At 36.2% G+C, this 19,168-nt stretch overlaps 1 protein-coding gene across 7 annotated transcripts; it reads left to right on the forward strand.

Annotated features, from left to right (window-relative positions):
• Nucleotides 1-1,420: 1,420 nt before the first annotated feature.
• Nucleotides 1,421-18,067, forward strand: LOC133705228 (protein CHROMATIN REMODELING 5-like). 7 transcript variants are annotated; one of them, XR_009844239.1, is made up of 32 exons: nucleotides 1,421-1,789; nucleotides 2,638-3,446; nucleotides 3,591-3,658; nucleotides 3,999-4,442; nucleotides 5,364-5,588; nucleotides 5,796-5,879; nucleotides 6,343-6,402; nucleotides 6,514-6,617; nucleotides 6,850-6,901; nucleotides 7,006-7,069; nucleotides 7,537-7,630; nucleotides 7,724-7,811; nucleotides 7,909-8,043; nucleotides 9,196-9,387; nucleotides 9,487-9,554; nucleotides 10,143-10,236; nucleotides 10,330-10,454; nucleotides 10,546-10,609; nucleotides 10,855-11,067; nucleotides 11,792-12,034; nucleotides 12,133-12,243; nucleotides 12,418-12,504; nucleotides 12,709-12,888; nucleotides 13,606-13,686; nucleotides 13,827-14,084; nucleotides 14,614-14,769; nucleotides 14,882-15,059; nucleotides 15,148-15,329; nucleotides 15,862-16,215; nucleotides 16,302-16,395; nucleotides 16,478-17,095; nucleotides 17,693-18,067. XR_009844239.1 is itself a non-coding variant. In XM_062130382.1 (32 exons), the coding sequence occupies exons 3-32, from the start codon at nucleotides 2,741-2,743 to the stop codon at nucleotides 16,978-16,980; spliced, it is 5,307 nt and encodes a 1,768-aa protein (XP_061986366.1). In that variant the 5' UTR covers nucleotides 1,421-1,789; nucleotides 2,205-2,258; nucleotides 2,624-2,740; the 3' UTR covers nucleotides 16,981-17,380. The 7 variants fall into 7 exon arrangements, 6 of the variants coding, with proteins under 6 accessions (XP_061986366.1, XP_061986352.1, XP_061986379.1 ...); XM_062130382.1 differs by lacking the exon at nucleotides 17,693-18,067 and adding an exon at nucleotides 2,205-2,258 and having other exon boundaries at nucleotides 2,624-3,446; nucleotides 16,478-17,380; XM_062130368.1 differs by lacking the exon at nucleotides 17,693-18,067 and adding an exon at nucleotides 2,205-2,258 and having other exon boundaries at nucleotides 16,478-17,380.
• The last annotated feature ends 1,101 nt before the right edge of the window (nucleotides 18,068-19,168 follow it).

The following is a 19,168-nucleotide window of genomic DNA, read 5'->3' on the forward strand; positions in this document are numbered from 1 at the left end:
TCGTACTTGACCAACTTAAGTATTAAAGGGTTCCCTAACCATTAAGAGGCTTGTATTCTATAAGAAGAACAACACAAACTATCTAGTCCATCTCTGAGTTCAAACACCAGCCCTAAACCTCTTAATCTAGCTCGTAGAAAGCACAAATTTCTCTTTGAAGTTTTTTAGTTTCATCACATATGTTTGAAGTTCTTTTATTTTTTGTTGACTTAACAATAAGGTGTTAAGAGGTTATGTTGTATTTCTAAGTGTGTATTCGACAATGCAATTGGTAATGCCTTATATATATTGTTTTTAATCTAAAAAGCTAAGTGCTTTTTAATGGTTTCAAATCGCAACAATAACATTTTTTAAAGTGTTTTTCATTCATAAAAAAAAAATTAAATTGATGTTTTTTTTAAAAAATCTAAAAACCACTTGAACTGCAATACCGAATAGTCCCAGGTTTGACTTTTTTTAAAATTGATGTTTTTTAAGTGCTTTATTATAGTTTCAATGTGATGATGTTAAAAATAAACAAAATAATATTTTAATATATTTTCAAGCAAAAAACATTTTTAAAAAGCACAAAAAATAAAAATTAATACACTCTCAAACATGCACTAATGATTACATGGATAAATCAATAATATTATAACCCAATAGCTTGATTAAATGATTGTTTACTTGAGGTTTAGTAGCATTGATTGTGAGATTTTTTTTCTTGAAAGAAGCAAAATTTTGATGGTGAATATCGTATGCTTATGCAGTGTTTTATGTTAGTCATTTGCCCAAAAAACCTAGAATTATAATTTTAAAACTGATACTGGTCTAAAAGGTTGACTTGATCCTCAACAAATCTAGGACTAGAATAAAAATGAGTTTAAAAAAAATTTAAAAAAAGTAAAAACTTAGATAATTTGGTTAAAAACCCAAATAATTTAGTAAAAAACTCGAGTTAATTCAATAACCTAACAAAATTTGGCTGTAATTTATTAATTATTTTTTTAATAAAAATAATATTATTTTAAATTATAAAAAAATATTAGTATCAACTCAAGATCACCTCAATCAATAACTAGATTAATCACCCTGCCAGGTTTAAAAGTTTTGCCCAAAACATCCGCTCCACCCAACAGCCGATTAACAGGATCTTCATCACAGGATGGCTCTCTTCTGTTAAAATACGCTATTGGAAGGTAAGAACTAAGAAACTCCCCAAGGGCATTTCCGTCACTCAACTCAACCCTCATATTGAAAGCAGCGTGCACCACCCCAAAAACTCGTCTCACGCTTACCGTCCGATTAATCGTCTGGTGGGCCCATGCCAAGGGCTCCCCCTCTCTCTTAAATGCACAAAATTAAGAGATTTATCTTTAACATTTTTTTTTAACTATAAACACCTTTTTTTCCCAAAATAAATAAAACCCCCCAAAAGGGCCAAAACCCAAATCAATGTTTTATTTTTCTCCTCTCTGTCTCTCTGAGAAAATTGAAAAACACAAGAAACAAATCTTTTATTTTCTCTCTCTAAAAAACCGACTCATTGTGTGCGTCTCTCTCTCTCTCTCTCTCTCTCTCTCTCTCACGGACACCAATCGACGATTAATCCCAAAATCGACTCGTCGTCTTCCTTTCAAACGTGACCGTTCTTAACCTTACCCTCGGCGCGTCTAAGCAAAAACCGCCGCCAATACTCAAAAACCCATACCCGTTAACATTTAAACCGAAACATCCAAAACGACACCGTTGCTCTTTTCTTTTTTCAAATTCATTACCCGCCGGCGATTCGGTTCCGGCGATTTTTAAGGTGCGCCGTACATCTCTCTCCTTTTTTTCTGAAAATTATCGTGACCTGATTAGCTAGATAAATCAGTCGTGTTATTCATTTATTGAAGGTTAGCATCTTGTTAAACAGTCGGCTTCCATTTTCGGCACGATTTTCGCATTCCGATGTTTTTTTTCGTCAATTAAACACTCCCGATTCCGAATTTAGGGTTTCCTGATCATTTAAGGCTTATAAATTGTAGTTTTAAGTGTGCAGTCATTTGATTTGTGGCTTCACTCATGGATCTATAGTTTGCTTTGTTTTTATCTTCTGTTTTGTTTGTTAGTGGGCTTAGTGATTATTATGATTGGTTTCGTTTCGGTTTCTGATTATTGTTGACTGAATTGAGCCTGTTTTAATGTTTCTTTAATCTCTACTATCATTTGAACTCTTTTAGGCACTTGTTTCTGCTCCTGTTTAGTCTTTGACGGTTGGTTTCGATTCCGGCGAGGTGGGTTTTGTTCGATTTAAGTTTTTTAGGTTTTGAATACCATCATCTGGCAGTTTCAATTGTGATCAGAATGTTCTCTAGTCTTAGTTATTAAATGTATTACTGAATGAATGAGGTTTATTATTAGAGATTCCATTATTCTGTTATCTGCTACCTTAACTATAATCTTCACTTAATAAAGATATTTTTTCTTTTTTCAAATTCGGGTTTTATTTCTTACTAACTAATACAGTGAAGAATATGGGGTTAAAGTCGAACTCTTCTCTTTGAAGACAAAAAATATCTTCTTCTTATAGTGTGGTTTTTACCAAGAACTTTGTGAAGCTTAATTTTAGTTTTTCTTCTTTGTTGTTTATTTTAATTAGTTGGTGGTTTCTAGGCGTTGTGGGGAATTGTAGGAGACAACAGAAGAAGTTACCTCCTGCATTGCATTCATAGCAAGCATTTCTGATAGGGAAAGGCGGTAAATAATTCCATGTGAGATGATGGCATTTTTCAGGAACTATACAAACGAAGCAGTTTCACAGAGTGTCCTAGAAGGAAAGAGGCAAGGTCGGGGTGTAGGTAGAATGTTGGGCAATGAGGATGTAGATATGACTTCTAGTGAAAGAGAATTGGATACGAACACAGATGTGCAATATGAAAGTGAACCGGATGATGTGGTTAGGTTGCAAAGTAATGTAGCTGCCGACCATGATGCTGGTGTGAATAATTCAGAGCTGCAGCCTTCTGGAAGGAAAAATGTGGCTGGAAAATGGGGTTCCAGTTTTTGGAAGGACTGCCAACCCATGGGTAATCCTGGGGCATCCGATTCTGGACAGGATTCCAAATCAGAGGGTAGAAATGCAGTAGGGTCAGAAGATAATGTATCAAATGGAAGGGATGATAGATTAGATTCAGAAGATGAAGAGGGGCAAAAAGAAGCGGGTAAGGGGGGGAAAGGCCATTCTGATGTCCCTGCAGATGAGATGTTGTCTGATGAATACTATGAGCAGGATGGGGAGGATCAAAGTGACTCGGTGCATTATAGGGGGTTTAGCCAGTCTGTTGATTTGAGTTCTAGGCTGCAAAAAAAGCCGGTTCCTATCAAGAATAATGTCTCCAGGAGGTCAAGAGGTTTGCACAATAGTGAAGGTTATGATGACAATAATAATGATGGCGATGCTGATTATGAGGAAGAAGAAGTTGGTAATTTCTTTGTTATTGTTGCACTTTCTGATTTGTTTTAATACCATTTCCACTAGAATAAGTGGTGAGATGCATGAATATCTTGTAGTAATTGGCAATTTCTTTTGCTGTTTGATGTTGGATCTATTTTCTTTTTGCTTGCAGAAGATGATCCTGATGACGCTGACTTTGACCCTGATTATGGCATCGCTAGTGGGCACGCAGGGGACAAGGTTATTACCTTTGCACTTACATATCTGTTATTTGAAGCATGGTTCACTGCCTTTGTATTTTGCACAGCATGTGGATTTATCACAAAGCTTATTGGCCGATTGTCATGATTTTATAGTGCAATCTACTGCTTTAAGTCCAATGTATCATTCCTTGACTTGTTTTGTCTTTACATTCTTCCATTAGTTTATTGCCTAATTTATATAATATGGCACACTTACATTTTTGTGCATGCTGCTAGACATGACAAGAAAACGCTGTAGATTCAGATTATATTGTTTGCATACCAATATTTTATTCCAATGCTTTTTACCATGATAAAGTGCTTTTTACTGAAATCAGGATAAAGACTGGGAGGGTGAAGATTCAGATGAAGATAATAACAGTGATGATTTGGTCATCTCAGATGGTGATGACAATGATGATTCTTATTACACAAAGAAACCTAAGAGTAGGCAACATGGTAAAGGTGGGCGGAATACAAAATCTGCCAAAGAGAACAAGTCATTGCATGCTTCTGGACGACAAAAGAGAGGGAAACCATCATTTGAAGAAGATGAGTATTCAGCAGAGGATTCTGACAGTGATAGTGATGCTGTTTCAAAGAACATGACCAAGAGAGGTGCACATCTTCGTAAATCTAATGCCCGGTCAACTATGTCAACAAACATTGGTGGAAGAAACAATGAGGTTCGAACTTCTAGCAGGTCGGTTCGTAAGGTGTCATATGTTGAAAGTGATGAAAGCGAAGAAATTGATGAAGGGAAAAAGAAGAAGGCCCTAAAGGTGTAGTCTACTGTACTGTATTTTACCACAAACCTAACTTACTTTATTGTTTTATCTGCATGAAAAAATGTTATGATCCAGCCGGTTTGGTTAGAAATTATCATCTTACAGATCAGGGCATGTTTGTATGATGTTCTTTTTCAAATTTGCCTTTTATCTTTCTTTTCTTCAAGTTTTTAAAACTGAAGGTGCATGAGTTTTTGCAATGAAAGTGAAAGTAAATTGGTCTTGTGCCCAAAATAATCAGGGTCGTTGGTCTCAACTCCATTTTTTTTTGCATGCGCACATGTTTGTTTGTTTCACTATGTCAGGCCTCTCTTTTTCCCCAGCCTAGCTGCTAAGCTGGGTTTTGCAACGTAGCAGCTGGGTTTTGCAACGTGTATGATTTATGCTTTCTAGGGGAAATTTACACTGGGATATTCTTGTAGAATCCATGCATTTCTATGTTTAGCCAAATTTTTGATATTTTAATTTTTTTGTCCAAAATCCTATCAATGAGGTCAGATCAGTCCTTGTGGTGTATGGTTGGAGGATTCTAGGTAGGTCTCAAAAATTATTTTTTTTGTGGTAGAGGTGAATGATGTAACTGTACTAGAATTCCTAATCTTCTTGTTCTTATTTTATATGTAATTGTACTTAAAGATTATTTTATCCTAACATTGTTCTTGTTTTTGCAATTGTGGTTGTACTTTGGATTGGATTATACTAGACTTCACAGGCCTCAGTAGTTTAATGGATCCTCTCATTACTATGTCTGCTCTTAAAGATTATTTTATCTTAACTTTGTTCTTGGTTTTGCAATTGTGGTAGTGCTTTGGATTTTATTATACTAGTCTTCACAGGCTTCAGTGCTTTAATGGATCCTCTCACTGCTATGTCTGCTCTTATTACATTTCCTTATTTTTGTCTTCCCCAAAATAGGAAGAAGTTGAAGAAGAAGATGGTGACTCCATTGAAAGGGTACTGTGGCATCAGCCAAGGGGCATGGCTGAAGATGCAGTGAGGAACAATAGATCAACAGCACCTATTCTCTTAAGCCACCTGTTTGATTCTGCTCCTGATTGGAAAGAAATGGAGTTCTTGATAAAGTGGAAAGGCCAGTCACATTTGCACTGCCAATGGAAATCATTCTCTGAATTACAAAATGTATGATTGCTGTATTTCTGTTGCTTATGCATGCAATTTAAGCTCTATTTTTTAGATGCATTTTTGATTGCTATAATTCTGTTCCTTATGCATGCAATTTAAGCTCTAATTTTAGATGCATTTTTTGGTTTTGATTTACTCTGCTTTGATTTTTTTTTATCTGCTGTTTACGTTGCCTGATTTTCTGCCTGTTTTTTGTGTCACCAGCTGAGTGGTTTTAAGAAGGTACTGAACTACACGAAAAAAGTGATGGAAGATGTGAGGTACAGGAGAAATTTTACACGCGAGGAGGTATAACTTTTCTTTTCATAATAGTATGTGAGAAGAAGAGGGAGAAATGCTGGGATGTGCATGGTTAGATATGATTAAAAAACTCTTGATATGAGTTTACTTTGTTACCTGCTGTGGATGTGAGATATTTGTATAGAAATACACAAACATTGTTTCTACAACAATGAAATAGCTTCATATGTTGTACTAGTTTATTATTTACAAGGACCCAGAATGAATAGGTGATATAATTGGAATTTAGTTGTCTTGCAAGTCAGATGTTTATTTTTCCAAGATGTTTGTCCAACTTGGCATGTTGATACTTAGATACTTGTAATTATAGAAATGCACAAATGCTTGTCTTTTCAACATTATATTCCCCGATCCAAATTATCATTCTGGTTTTACATAGTTTACTTAAATACAAATTAAACTTGCCTGACAAATTGCTTATTTGGGATAACGTTTGGTTTTCATCTATCAGATCGAGGTGAATGATGTGAGCAAGGAAATGGATTTGGATCTAATCAAGCAAAATAGTCAGGTCTATGTTTTAGCATTACTTTATTGTGGTCTTTTTTCCTTTTCTTTTTTATAATCTTACACTGTTTTTAAAATCTCTTTCACTCCAATTCTTGTTTATATGTTTTTGTAGGTGGAGAGAATTATTGCTGATCGAATCAATAAAGATAGCTCCGGAAATGTTGTGCCGGAGTATTTAGTCAAGTGGCAAGGACTCTCTTATGCTGAAGCTACTTGGTATTCTAAACTATACTAGTCTTATTATTTTTGAGTGGTACTTCTGACAATCTTATATACCTTTTTTATGCATAATCACATCATAGATGTGGTCTTTTTTGCCTGGGTTATGGGGTTCAACACCATGCTTGTGAAATTAGCTTCTTGACTATCCACTGATGAAGTAGTGATGTATGAGTAGGTGTTTGTGATAGTTGCTCTGACATTTAATAGTTAATGATGTGTGGTACAGGGAAAAGGATGTAGACATTTCTTTTGCACAAGATGCTATTGATGAGTACAAGGTTTGGTGCAAACAAATTGTGTTTTTGGTCTTGATTTTTACAAGAAATTTTTGCCCTGGCAATTTACATGCAGAGATTTTTTGTATTCATCATTTCTTTTGCAGGCACGTGAGGCTGCAATTGCTGTACAGGGAAAAATGGTGGATCTACAGCGTAAGAAAGGAAAAGGTCTGTTACTTAGTTTTGCTGCAATTTTTTTGGGCCTTTGTTTTGGTTGAAAAGCTGGATAATTATGACATGGAATATGTGTGGTATTATAATCTAAAATGTTAAAGTTTTCTGTTCAGAAAACTGAGGGTTGTTTTCACTTTGCTGCTTCATGTCACTGTTCTGCTAGCAATTTGTACTCAGTTTTTTTTTTCATGGTTGCATCATCTATTTTCTAATTTTTTTTTGCCTTTTCTAATAGTCAAATATCCTTTTGTTTTCTTTCAATTTCTGATTCCTATTTTTGCTAGGATAGCTCCTTATTCGATTAAAAAACTTGCACATCTTTTCTATTTTTTTCTTTATTGTATCATGAGTGAAACCAGCTGTACTCGTCATTACTCATGTTCCCTGCATGTTATTGTAGTGCGGCACATTGCAAATATAGAAGTTAAATGAGTGAGCATTTTGTTTTCCCTTTTTCTTAGCAAGTTTAAGGAAGCTTGAAGAACAGCCTGAATGGTTGAGAGGAGGAAAGCTGCGTGATTACCAGCTCGAGGGTTTGAATTTTCTAGTTAACAGGTGTGGTTATCATTTGCTTGAAGGGAAAATTGTTGATTAACTTGAAACATAATGTTATTATTAAATTTCCTAATTAGTCTCTTGCATTCACAGTTGGAGAAATGATACAAATGTTATTTTAGCTGATGAAATGGGTCTTGGAAAAACAGTCCAGTCAGTTTCCATGCTCGGTTTTTTGCAGGTAAAGCTTTTTGCTTTACTTTTTTCAGTCAACCTTGTAGTTTTATATCATGTTCATATATCATGTTATGGAAATTTCATATTTTTTCCATTTGCAGAATGGGCAGCAGATCTCTGGGCCTTTTCTTGTTGTTGTACCTTTATCCACTTTGTCTAACTGGGCTAAAGAATTTAGAAAGTGGCTTCCCAATATGAATGTTATAGTATATGTTGGTACACGTGCTAGTCGAGAGGTTAGTCATATTTTCTTGTCTTTTGAGGTAAATGTATTTAGTTTAATTGGATGTTAATGTTGGCATTCAATCTTTAATTTCTTTCTGCAATATAAATTATATTTCTGGATCTTAAAATCATAAGATTTGTTTTAGTTATTGTTATATCAATATCAATATCACTATTATTTGTTATTTATCATGTGACATTCTATCAATTATAAGCACTTGGAAGGTGCAAAGATTGTACAAACTGCTGGTTTTATCTTATCAGTGCTGGTAAATGAGAAATAGTTCGACCATAGAGTTCCAGAAGTCATAAAAAAAATTAATCTAAAAGTTACTTTAATTTCTTGGTTTCTTGTCAGTGTCATGCTCAGCTACTTTTAGCGTCGCTTATCTAGGAATCACTCAAGGATATTGGGATGCTTTATCATTTTGATCCAGATCATCTTCCTTTTTGCTTTTTAGAAATATTTCATATTCTTGAGCTCTGTTCTGTGTAATTTCTTTGTTCTAATGGTGCGTTCTTCTTTTATCCAAAAATAAAAAAGAAATTGTTGCTTATCAAGTGGTCCCTGTTATTAAAGCTCAAGTTTCCAAAATCTCTTGATCCGGGGAAGGTGTGGGATAGCTGAAAGCTCAAAAGCCCTGATTTAGTTGTCATTGTGACAACTATATATGCGTGCCCCTAGCCTTTTTTTTTCCCTTGAGAAGCACTGATGGTTGACCATACTCAGTCAACTGCGGGGTGGGGGGAAGTTTTGATGTCTTTGTTAATAGAAGTGTAATCCATGCTGGAAGCCATGGCCTCATGATCTGGTTCATCACCATGATGCAAACATTGTCTTCCATGGCCTAAGAAAATCTTGCACCAGTAGCATTCTCCGGCACCAGTGCATGATGCCTCAATAGATTAGTTTGGGTCTGTGTAACTCTCGTACTGTCATGTGACAGGGCTTTTGGATTTCTCTCCTTTGTTTCCTTCTGAGACTTGGGGTTTGTTATCCACTGGTATGGTCAAAACTCCAACCCGGAGTCTTAATGGCCTCATTCTTTTAACAAACGGGATGGTAGGGATAAAGACCCAGATAGAAAAGGATTTTGGTTTCTACTCCAATAATTGTTATGCTCTTTTATCTGATCCCAAGATGTTTTGTGGCTTGGTTCCAGGTTTGTCAGCAGCATGAATTTTACAATGATAAGAAAGTTGGGCGGCCTATAAAATTCAGTACTCTGCTGACCACGTATGAAGTTGTTTTGAAGGATAAGGCAGTGCTTTCTAAGATCAAGTGGAATTATTTAATGGTCGATGAAGCTCATAGGTTAAAGAACAGTGAAGCACAGTTGTACACAACTCTTTTGGTAGTGGCATTTCCCAAATAATTTTGTTTTGCATTTGTATGCATGCTGTGATTGATTCTTTTGGTTGTTATTAGGATAAGTCATTTTTTTCCTCTACAGGAATTTAGCACCAAGAACAAGTTGCTAATTACTGGCACTCCATTACAGAACAGTGTGGAAGAGCTATGGTATTTATTTATTTTCTCAATTCCACTACTATAATTTCTGATAGTCAAACTTAAATTATTGTGTGCCAAATTCATGCCCAGATGTGATAACTATGAAGGCCTGTGAAGTTTAGGAAACTGTTTATAGCATAGATTGTTTTCATATAATCTTTATTTCACCACCTTTTGAGATAAGAGCTGCTCATGCATTCACATGCTCTATACACTTTTATTTTTGTATTTTCTTTCATTTAACTCTCATTTTGGTACTTTATTACATGCCCGAACCAAGCACCTTTTGTCTGGGGAGAACTGATGATACTAATCATGATATTTTAATGTTGGTCATATCTATTTCTGTGCATATTTTGCATTTGGAAATCTTTAGGAGGTGATTGATCTGTTGGTTCTGCTGATTGTTTACAATAGCTTGCAAACCAGCATTACATGAGAGTTGTCTTCATTGCTTTGTTTTGTTCAATGAAAGTTCATTGTTGATTATTATTTTTTGTGACCTTTTCCTCTGAAGTGTTTCCTCCCTCAGTTGCTGCATATCTCTCTTGTTTGCTTGCACCAATTGATTTTTTGTTTTTTCTCATAATATGCTAGGGCCTTGCTTCATTTCCTTGATCCTGACAAGTTTAGGAGCAAGGATGATTTTGTTCAAAATTATAAGAATCTTAGCTCTTTTAATGAAATTGAGGTACAGTACGCTGTCATTTTTGCTCATCACCGTTGGCATACACACACATATTGTACTTCGCAGAAATGATTTTTCTTTTGTTTTTCTATTTAGCTCGCTAATCTTCACATGGAATTGAGGCCTCACATTCTCAGAAGAGTCATCAAGGATGTGGAGAAATCCTTGCCTCCAAAAATAGAGCGCATTCTGAGGGTTGAAATGTCTCCTCTACAGAAACAGTGAGTGATGTTTTCAATTTGTGATAAAAGGACATTCTTCTGGATTGTTTGTTCACAACTTTTGTAATTTGTTGGGTTTGCATATGTTCAGATACTATAAATGGATTTTGGAACGTAACTTCCAGGACCTGAACAAAGGAGTTCGTGGGAATCAGGTTAGTATCTATGATGAAGTTATGGATATTATCCCTTAACTCTAGGCTTGGGAAGTAATTTTTACAGCTATTTGTGACATCTCTAGAATTACAAGTCAAAACATTCTTGATGATGCTCTATCTGTTGGGATTGAAAAGATGGCAGAGGCACTGCTTTCATGGATCAGAACTGACTGAAGTTATATGTCCCTTTGTATTGTGTTGAAAACTGACAGTATCAGTTTTATGTTTTCTTATGTTTTCAGGTCTCACTTCTGAATATTGTGGTAGAGTTGAAGAAATGCTGCAATCATCCCTTCCTCTTTGAAAGTGCAGATCATGGTTATGGCGGAGACGTCGGTACCAATGATAGCAGTAAACTGGAGAGGATTATCTTAAGCAGTGGAAAGCTAGTTATACTTGACAAGCTACTTGTCAGATTGCACAAGACAAAACATCGTGTCCTGATTTTTTCCCAGGTTTTTTTCAAAAGCATTTTTGTTGTTATGCCCCTTGGACAGACATATTTTCTGACTGTATGTTATTTAGGTATGCCTTCTAACTATAAATGATATTATGATCTCTTTTATTTTGGGTCAGCCTCTCAGTTAAATGTGGATAAGCTGATTAATTATCCGGAGGGTAAACAATGGTTGCTTCAACATTTTCTAATTTTATTGGTATACAATTTACAATTTTAAAATTTAATGAAACTTATTTTCTTGACAAACAGCATGTTCAATATCAGGCATTTTCTTGATATTCGTGATTTATTGTCTTTAGTTAAATTTGGATAAATTGGTGTAGCAGGGAACAAATATTGCATATGGACATCAGCCTTTGTTTAGTAGATAAATTGTTTGGGCATTTGCCAGGTACCAGGGCTATCTACTTGGGAACTGCTTATACTCACCTTCCTTGATACATCTTCTTTTCTACTCTTAAAATTCCATTCTATCTCACAAATCAAGACAAGTACCAAGTTCTAGCCTGAAATGACACATAGCTGAAGTTTTTGCAGTGGGTTGTGATGATAATTTTATGTGTGTTACGATGATTATTGTGTCAAATTGAGTTTAATCATGTAAATATCCATTATAGAAACATTTTCTTGGATGCATTATTTGAACTAATTTATTTCAACTTAATTGGCACATAGACATGAAGTGACTAATGAATTGTGGTATTAACCAACTGCTGCAGATGGTCAGAATGTTGGATATACTGTCTCAGTACATGTCACTCAGAGGGTTCCAGTTTCAAAGGCTTGATGGTAGCACGAAGGCTGAGTTGCGTCAGCAGGCAATGGACCATTTCAATGCACCTGGCAGTGATGATTTCTGCTTCCTTCTTTCAACTCGGGCGGGTGGGTTAGGCATCAATCTTGCAACTGCTGACACAGTTATAATATTTGATTCAGACTGGAATCCTCAAAATGACCTGCAGGTTTGAGCACAATGAAAACCTTTTTCCTTCATGTCTTCCTGTTGAATTATTTAGAGGAAACACATGTTGCTTAACTTAATCGTTTAATGATGTATCAGGCAATGAGTAGAGCTCATAGGATTGGGCAGCAAGAAGTTGTTAACATCTATAGATTTGTGACAAGCAAAAGCGTCGAGGAAGATATCCTAGAGAGAGCTAAGAAAAAGATGGTAGTTTTGTAAAGCTGATGTCTATTAGTGCTTTTCATTTCTTTCATCCCAACTGTCGTTATTTGCAGACACAAAAACAATAGTCATTTAAAATTTTGACATTCTGTGATGCTGTCTAATAATATCTAACTCGGTTATTTTACTTGTCTTTTGTGCTGCATGTGTTCTTTACAGGTTCTTGACCATTTGGTGATCCAAAAACTGAATGCAGAGGGTAGATTGGAAAAGAAAGAAGCAAAAAAAGGGAGTTATTTCGACAAAGTAAGAACACAATCAAACCATAGTTGTGTCCATGTTTTTTTGGTACTAGCCTATATTTCTAAGCATAAATATGGGTATTGAATTGAAGGTTGAGTTCTTCTTTTTATGATTTTTGTGACATTCTAAAATTCTGCTATTTGCTGCTGCATTATCGTCCCTTAGAACTATTGCACATAATTTTTTTTCTGTCTTTTTTGATTGCAGAATGAGCTCTCAGCAATTTTAAGATTTGGCGCCGAGGAACTTTTTAAAGAGGACAATGATGAAGAAAGTAAGAAAAGACTCTTGAGTATGGATATTGATGAAATTCTTGAACGAGCGGAGAAAGTTGAAGAGAAGGAAGCTGGAGGAGAGGACGGGAATGAATTGTTGGGTGCTTTTAAGGTAAGTAAATAACTTGTTCACTGTTAGAATGCTGTCGCCTGCCTATTTATGTACTTTCTCTATTTTGATTATATCCAGGCTGCTGCCACATTTACTTTGAGGTAGTTTTAAGAGTGTAAAAAGTGGGTAAAATGATAGTTTAAAAATTGTATCATGTACCCCAACATCAAATTGATTTTGAATTAAATTGAACTAAACTAAGTATTGTGCATCACGGGTCCAATACCTGGATGTATGGGAGAGAAATATTGGTTATAAGTTTGATGAAGAGAGAGAATGCTGAAGAGGACAAATTTCCTCACTTGAATTGTTGGGTGCTTTTAAGGTAAGAGAAATTTTTGTTGCCCCTTCATCCTTTTTGTGAGTGTGGTAACTTCTGCTAATAGGTGTTTTTTAAAAGTGCATTTCCTTTGAAAAATATCAAATTGATGTTTTTTTAGTGTTTTTTGATGATATGTGCTGATATAAAAAAAATATCTGAAAAAAAATCATTTTGATGCTTTTTTAAGCAAAAAAACACTTTTAAAAAAACACCCCGCACCACAATACCAAACATGCACCAAAGCAAGCGCAACCTCAATTGTGTATGGAGACATTTTTTTTGGTGGATGTGGGGTTGGGGGGGGGGTGCGGGTTTGCATAGGGATGCATTGTCATATTTATTGATGCCCTTACAATTAAGTTTGCTGATTGATTTAATTTTTGGATTTTATACAGGTTGCAAATTTTTGTAGTGCTGAAGATGATGGGAGTTTCTGGAGTCGTTGGATAAAACCAGATGCTGTAACTGAGGCTGAAGTATGCATCTCTTTTGCTGAATTTGATTTAAGATTTTATAGATGTGACCACTTAACATTTTTTTTTAATATGACTATTGAATTTCAGCTCAATTCTTTTGCAATTATCACAGCTTTTATTTGAGTAATATTTTTTTTCAGGAAGCTTTAGCTCCTCGGGCTGCAAGAAATATTAAGAGTTACAAGGAGGATAATCAACCTGAGAGAAGTAATGAGAGAAGTAACAAACGGAAAAAGAAAGGTTTGGAAGCATCAGAACCACAGGAGAGAGTGCAGAAACGTCGCAAAGCAGATTATTCTACCCCCCTAGCATCAATGATTGAAGGAGCATCTGCTCAAGTAAGAGAATGGTCTCATGGGAATCTGCCTAAGAGAGATGCTTTACGTTTTTCTCGTGCGGTATGGCTCTAATTTATCTTTTGAATTTCTGAGATTGTTAAAAGTGAAAACAAATCCTTGTTTTAGACAGTCTAGAGCCTTGTATACCTACATTTTCTGTTATTGGATTTGTCAAGTAATAACCAATGTTTTCAGATTCCAAACTTAACTAGTTTTTCAATTTGATTTATACTATAATCAGCAAATTCATCCTCTGTAGAAAGTTTCAGCCTTCTTACTTTCTTAATGTTGGGATTAGTTTTTAATCCTCATTTCTTTCTTATGTTGTGAATTTGTTGGTAGAATATTGATTTTCTTTTCTTTTTTTCCCCCCTATTTTCTTATTTTTCTGACCTGCCATTGTCATCCTAATGGAAAACTTGCTGAAATGCGAGAACTGGGCAAGCTTGGAGTGCTTCTGCCGTCTTGGAAGTTTATGAGACAGCTCTTTTTTCTTGCTTTTTTTTTTCATTTTAATTAACAGTTGTAGCTGCTGGCCTTTCCTTCTTAAAGCTTGGATTCTCTCTCTTTTCTTATTGTTTTGAATTAGGTGATGAAGTTTGGGAACTTGAACCAGATAGACTTGATAGTTGAGGAGGTTGGTGGAACAGTGGCAGCAGCCCGCCGTGAAGAACAGATAGAGCTTTTTGATGCTTTGGTTGAAGGTTGTAGAGAAGCAGTTGAAGTTGGAAATCTGGACCCAAAGGTTGGTTTTCTGACAATGCACACTGTTTGTTGGGGCTGCTTCTTGTCTGTATGTGGTTGAATACCATAATAAGTGTCTCTGATACAAGAATTTTAAATGGGATTTACTTCAGGGTCCTTTGTTGGATTTTTTTGGTGCCGCTGTGAAGGCAAATGATCTATTGAGTCGTGTGCAAGTACTTCAGCTGCTAGCAAAGCGAATTAGCCGTTATGAAAATCCCATTGCACAATTTCGAGTTTTGACGGACTTGAAGCCTTCAAACTGGTCTAAGGGATGTGGCTGGAATCAGAGTACGGGTTTCCTGTTTTTTGTATTATTATCTTAGAGGATAATGATAGATTTGTTTCCTTTATCTGATTGATTATGGTATTTCCTTAGTTGATGATGCGAGGTTGCTTCTGGGAATACACTTTCATGGATTTGGCAATTGGGAGAAGATACGGTTAGATGAAAGGCTTGGCCTTTCGAAGAAGATTGCTCCAGCAGAACTCCAGCATCATGAGACCTTTCTACCACGTGCTCCAAATTTGAAGGAACGTGCTAATGCACTCCTGGAGATGGTAAGCTATGATTCAGAAAGCAGGAAAACCCAAAATTGTAATGCAGGGCTTTCTTTATGCCCTCATCCAGTTTCTTGCAGTCAGCCTTGCAAAGCTATGTTTCCATTATGCTTTTATGCTATGTTCTATTGTGAAAGTTGAGGTTACCATTCAAACAATTGCCACAGCAGACGAGTATATTCACCTAGCTAGCTTCATAGTTCCACGGACAATTGTGCAAGCTCAAGTCTTGAAATTCGCAGCCAACCTTACAATACTTGTATACTATGTTTATTGTTAAACTTCTGGTTACCATTTAAAAATTGCCAGAGCATACATGAGTAAATTAATTGAGCAAGCTACCCAGTTTGACAGACAAAAGTGTGCAGGCTCAAGACTTGAAGTTTCATCATCCGTTGCGTATAATGTGCTTGTCTAAATATGGAAGTAATTCCATAAGTGCTTCCCTGGCTTTTAATTGTTCATTACAGTTCTATCGCACATCTAATTACAAAGTGCAGTGGAATTCTGATACCTTTCCTTTTTCAATCAGGAACTTGCAGCTGTTGGTGGAAAGAATGCAAATGCTAAGGGTGGTCGGAAGGCCTCCAAGAAGGAGAGAGAGAATGTGTTGAACTTCTCTGCAGCTCGGGGCAGGGACAAGAAAGTGAAGCCTGGGTCTGTAATGGTGAGTGTACAAACAAACAAGAACAGGCCTCAGAGACCCCATAGAGTTGAACAGTTAGCAAAAGAGGAGGGTGAGATGTCAGACAATGAGGAATTATGTGAGCAGTTCAAGGAAGTAAAATGGATGGAATGGTGTGAAGAAGTCATGTTTGATGAAATTAAAACCCTGAAACGTCTTAACAAGTTGCAGACTACCAGTGCTGACCTTCCGAAGGAAAAGGTACAACATCTTTTGTTCTGACAGTCCATTGTCTAGCAATTTTTATTTTTGTATGCTAGAAGTTTATGTTCAACCTTATCTTGCAGGTGCTTTCAAAAATAAGGAATTATTTACAGCTTATTGGACGGAGAATAGACCAAATTGTCTTCGAATATGAGGCAGAGCTTTATAAACAAGATAGTATGTGTTTCTCCATCCAGCACATATTCAATTACGTTTGGTGCTCTGCCACTGATTTTCTTTTAAATCAATGTCTTCTCAGGAATGACTATGCGATTATGGAAGTACGTTTCAACTTTTTCAAATTTATCTGGTGAGAGACTTCGTCAGATTTATTCGAAACTTAAACAAGAGCAAGAGGAAGATGCAGGGGTTGGACCATCTCATGCCAATGGTGCTGCATATGGTTCTATTGACAAAGACGGTGATTCCAACAATTTTCCACCCCTTTCTCGTAATCTTGAGAGGCAAAGAGGGTACAAAAATGCATCAGCCTATCCAATGTCAGAACCAATAAACAGAGGTCATGATGCTGGGAAATTTGAAGCGTGGAAACGACGCAGAAGAGCTGAAGCTGATTTTCAACCCCAATTTCAGCCCCCCTTACAAAGACCTATTAGTAATGGTACCCGTTTATCTGACCCTAACTCATTGGGGATTCTTGGGGCTGGACCAGCTGATAACAGGCCTTTTATTGAGAGACCTTTTCGAGCACGTCAAACTGGTTTTACTCCAAAACAAAATTTCACTTCAGGTATAAAGTAGGCTTAGTGGAAGGAGAGCAACTGGTTAAAAAGGCTTCAGCCTGCGGGTTTCCCCAAGTCGGTCAGTTACTTCTTGAGTCATTGGCTATACTGTGGAATTCTTTTCAAACATCACGGTAAGAAGGTGCCAATTCCTATTTGGTTTCTTTCTGGCTTAACCGAAATATCCTTTGGATGAGGAATCTGCATAATTGTACAAAAGGCAAGCCGAGGGAATGGCCAAAATCAATTGACATGAGCAAGATGTATGTGGTCGTGGTACAATTTTTTGTTTGTTAGGAAATGAGTCAAGTAATTTGTTTTACGAATATAGTGAAAGAGTTAGGGAAAGAAATATTAAAATCTCATTCAATTTGAAATATACATAAATGAGCGGAACATCTTCACGCCCCTTTAGAGAAGTGTACATTATCATTTTTGCATAATTTTCTTTCCGTTATACCTTTAATAATTTCAGTTTTTAAATATTCTGAACCTTGTGTTAGTCTTGTCTGACACTAATAAAACTTTGTAACTGTGTTGATAGTTGTGTTCTGTTTTTGGCATTTTGTTAGATTTTAGGTTGGCTTCTGATGTGGTATTATTATATTCTGTTTTTAAACTGATTCAGCTCTACTATACAAATGACAGTAGTGTTAGATGATGCCTTTTTTTTTTTACCCTTTCCTTTTCATTTTGCTTTCTGCTATATGACGCTGCAAGTTATTTTTCAGTCTATAAGAAGTGCTGCGATGTATACGTGCCCTCACCTTTATATAATGCAGAAAAAATGAAATTGCCTTGGCCATGGATCAGAGGTGAAAACTGAAAAGCTGCTGTTAACACCTATGAATCTAGGTGGAGTCAAGAGAGACTACCCAAAAGCTGTAGACAGATATGTGAGGTGCTGTTATGACCTCGCTTTCCCTGTTTTCCTTGCGGAGTTCTGTGTTGACCGATGCTATGTGTTATCAACTAGGCTAATTTTAACAGCTGGGAGTGCTTTGCATTAGAATTGTGGAATGTTGATATCTGCAAACTTGAAATTGAGATATTCCTCTGTGGTAGCTACTACGTCTTGATAATGCAAATAGCTATTTGTCGATTAAGTGGTCCGCCCTTCCATATCGTTGATGCTACTTTTTCAAAGGATTTCAGATGTTGAAAGGTTATGAGTTCTCGTGCTTCTGTATATTAAACCCTAGTCTGGGTCAAATTTTTTCAGAAGCTGTGCTGCATGTCCATCAATTGCTTGTAGAGTTTGTCCAGCGCAATGGTCTTTTGACCCTCTTCTTCTTCCCGCATGCACGCGGACAAACCCTTTAATTGAAAGTATGGATGCTAGCTTGTTCACAGAGGTCCATTAATCTCCCATCAGAACGAATAATTTTGGTAATCTAATATCATTAATCATCTAGCCATTAATTGTTTGTACCAGATAATTTGCTTCCTGCTAGGATATTTTTGTTTTCCTGAAGTGTGCAGGGTCATTATTATTATTATTTGTCAATTTAAGTAACTTAATCTCACTTGTATGGCTAGAAATTTGTGAAAGACATGAGGGCAAAATAACACCACCGTATCATATCGTATCATATCGATCACGAGAGGCCAGATAAGAGAAGTAATCTCCAGAAAAAAGCAGGAAGCCCCACGAAGGCCAACCCGCCAAAAAACTCAAGGCAGAAACAAAAGGGATGAAAAGGAAGTGAAAAGGAACAAGAATGAAAGGTGCTGTGTGGTCATAAACACCACAGGAGAGGTGTGGTTGATGGCCCTTTATCACATTATCTCTCACATTGCTTTCTCAACCTCATACCACCTTCTTCCAAAAACCATGCATATAGTGCCAAAATAAGGTTATCATTCCGAATCTTTGAAAAAAATAGATGAACAATTAGTTTTGCTTTGCAAAATAGAGAGGTAAGTATTATTCTTCTAAAAGCCCTGATATTTTACATTCAGTTTTGTGTCCACTAATTGAAGAAATAATTTTCCCTTATGCCCTAATCACAATAACACAGCACAAAGCTAGAGTAAATGACAAGAAGATGATGATGTTTGGATATGATTTCTAGTATTTCATGTTTGAAAGAGAAGACGAGGACTCGCTTGAATGGAAATTAGTCCATCTCGATTTTCTTTTTCCAAGCTTTTATGATTCATTGGTGACAATATTAAGGCTCTCTAACTTGAAGCTTTACTATTTC

Source organism: Populus nigra, chromosome 1 (genome assembly GCF_951802175.1).
Source record: "Populus nigra chromosome 1, ddPopNigr1.1, whole genome shotgun sequence".
NCBI lineage: Eukaryota > Viridiplantae > Streptophyta > Magnoliopsida > Malpighiales > Salicaceae > Populus > Populus nigra.

Excerpts from the sequence above, each read along its gene's own strand:
- LOC133705228 (XM_062130382.1), top strand. The coding sequence starts at position 2,741 with ATGATGGCATTTTTCAGGAACTATACAAACGAAGCAGTTTCACAGAGT. Across the intron at positions 9,555-10,142 it reads AACAGTGTGGAAGAGCTATG|GGCCTTGCTTCATTTCCTTG; the intron begins GTATTTATTTAT and ends ATAATATGCTAG. Across the intron at positions 10,610-10,854 it reads AAGGAGTTCGTGGGAATCAG|GTCTCACTTCTGAATATTGT; the intron begins GTTAGTATCTAT and ends TTATGTTTTCAG.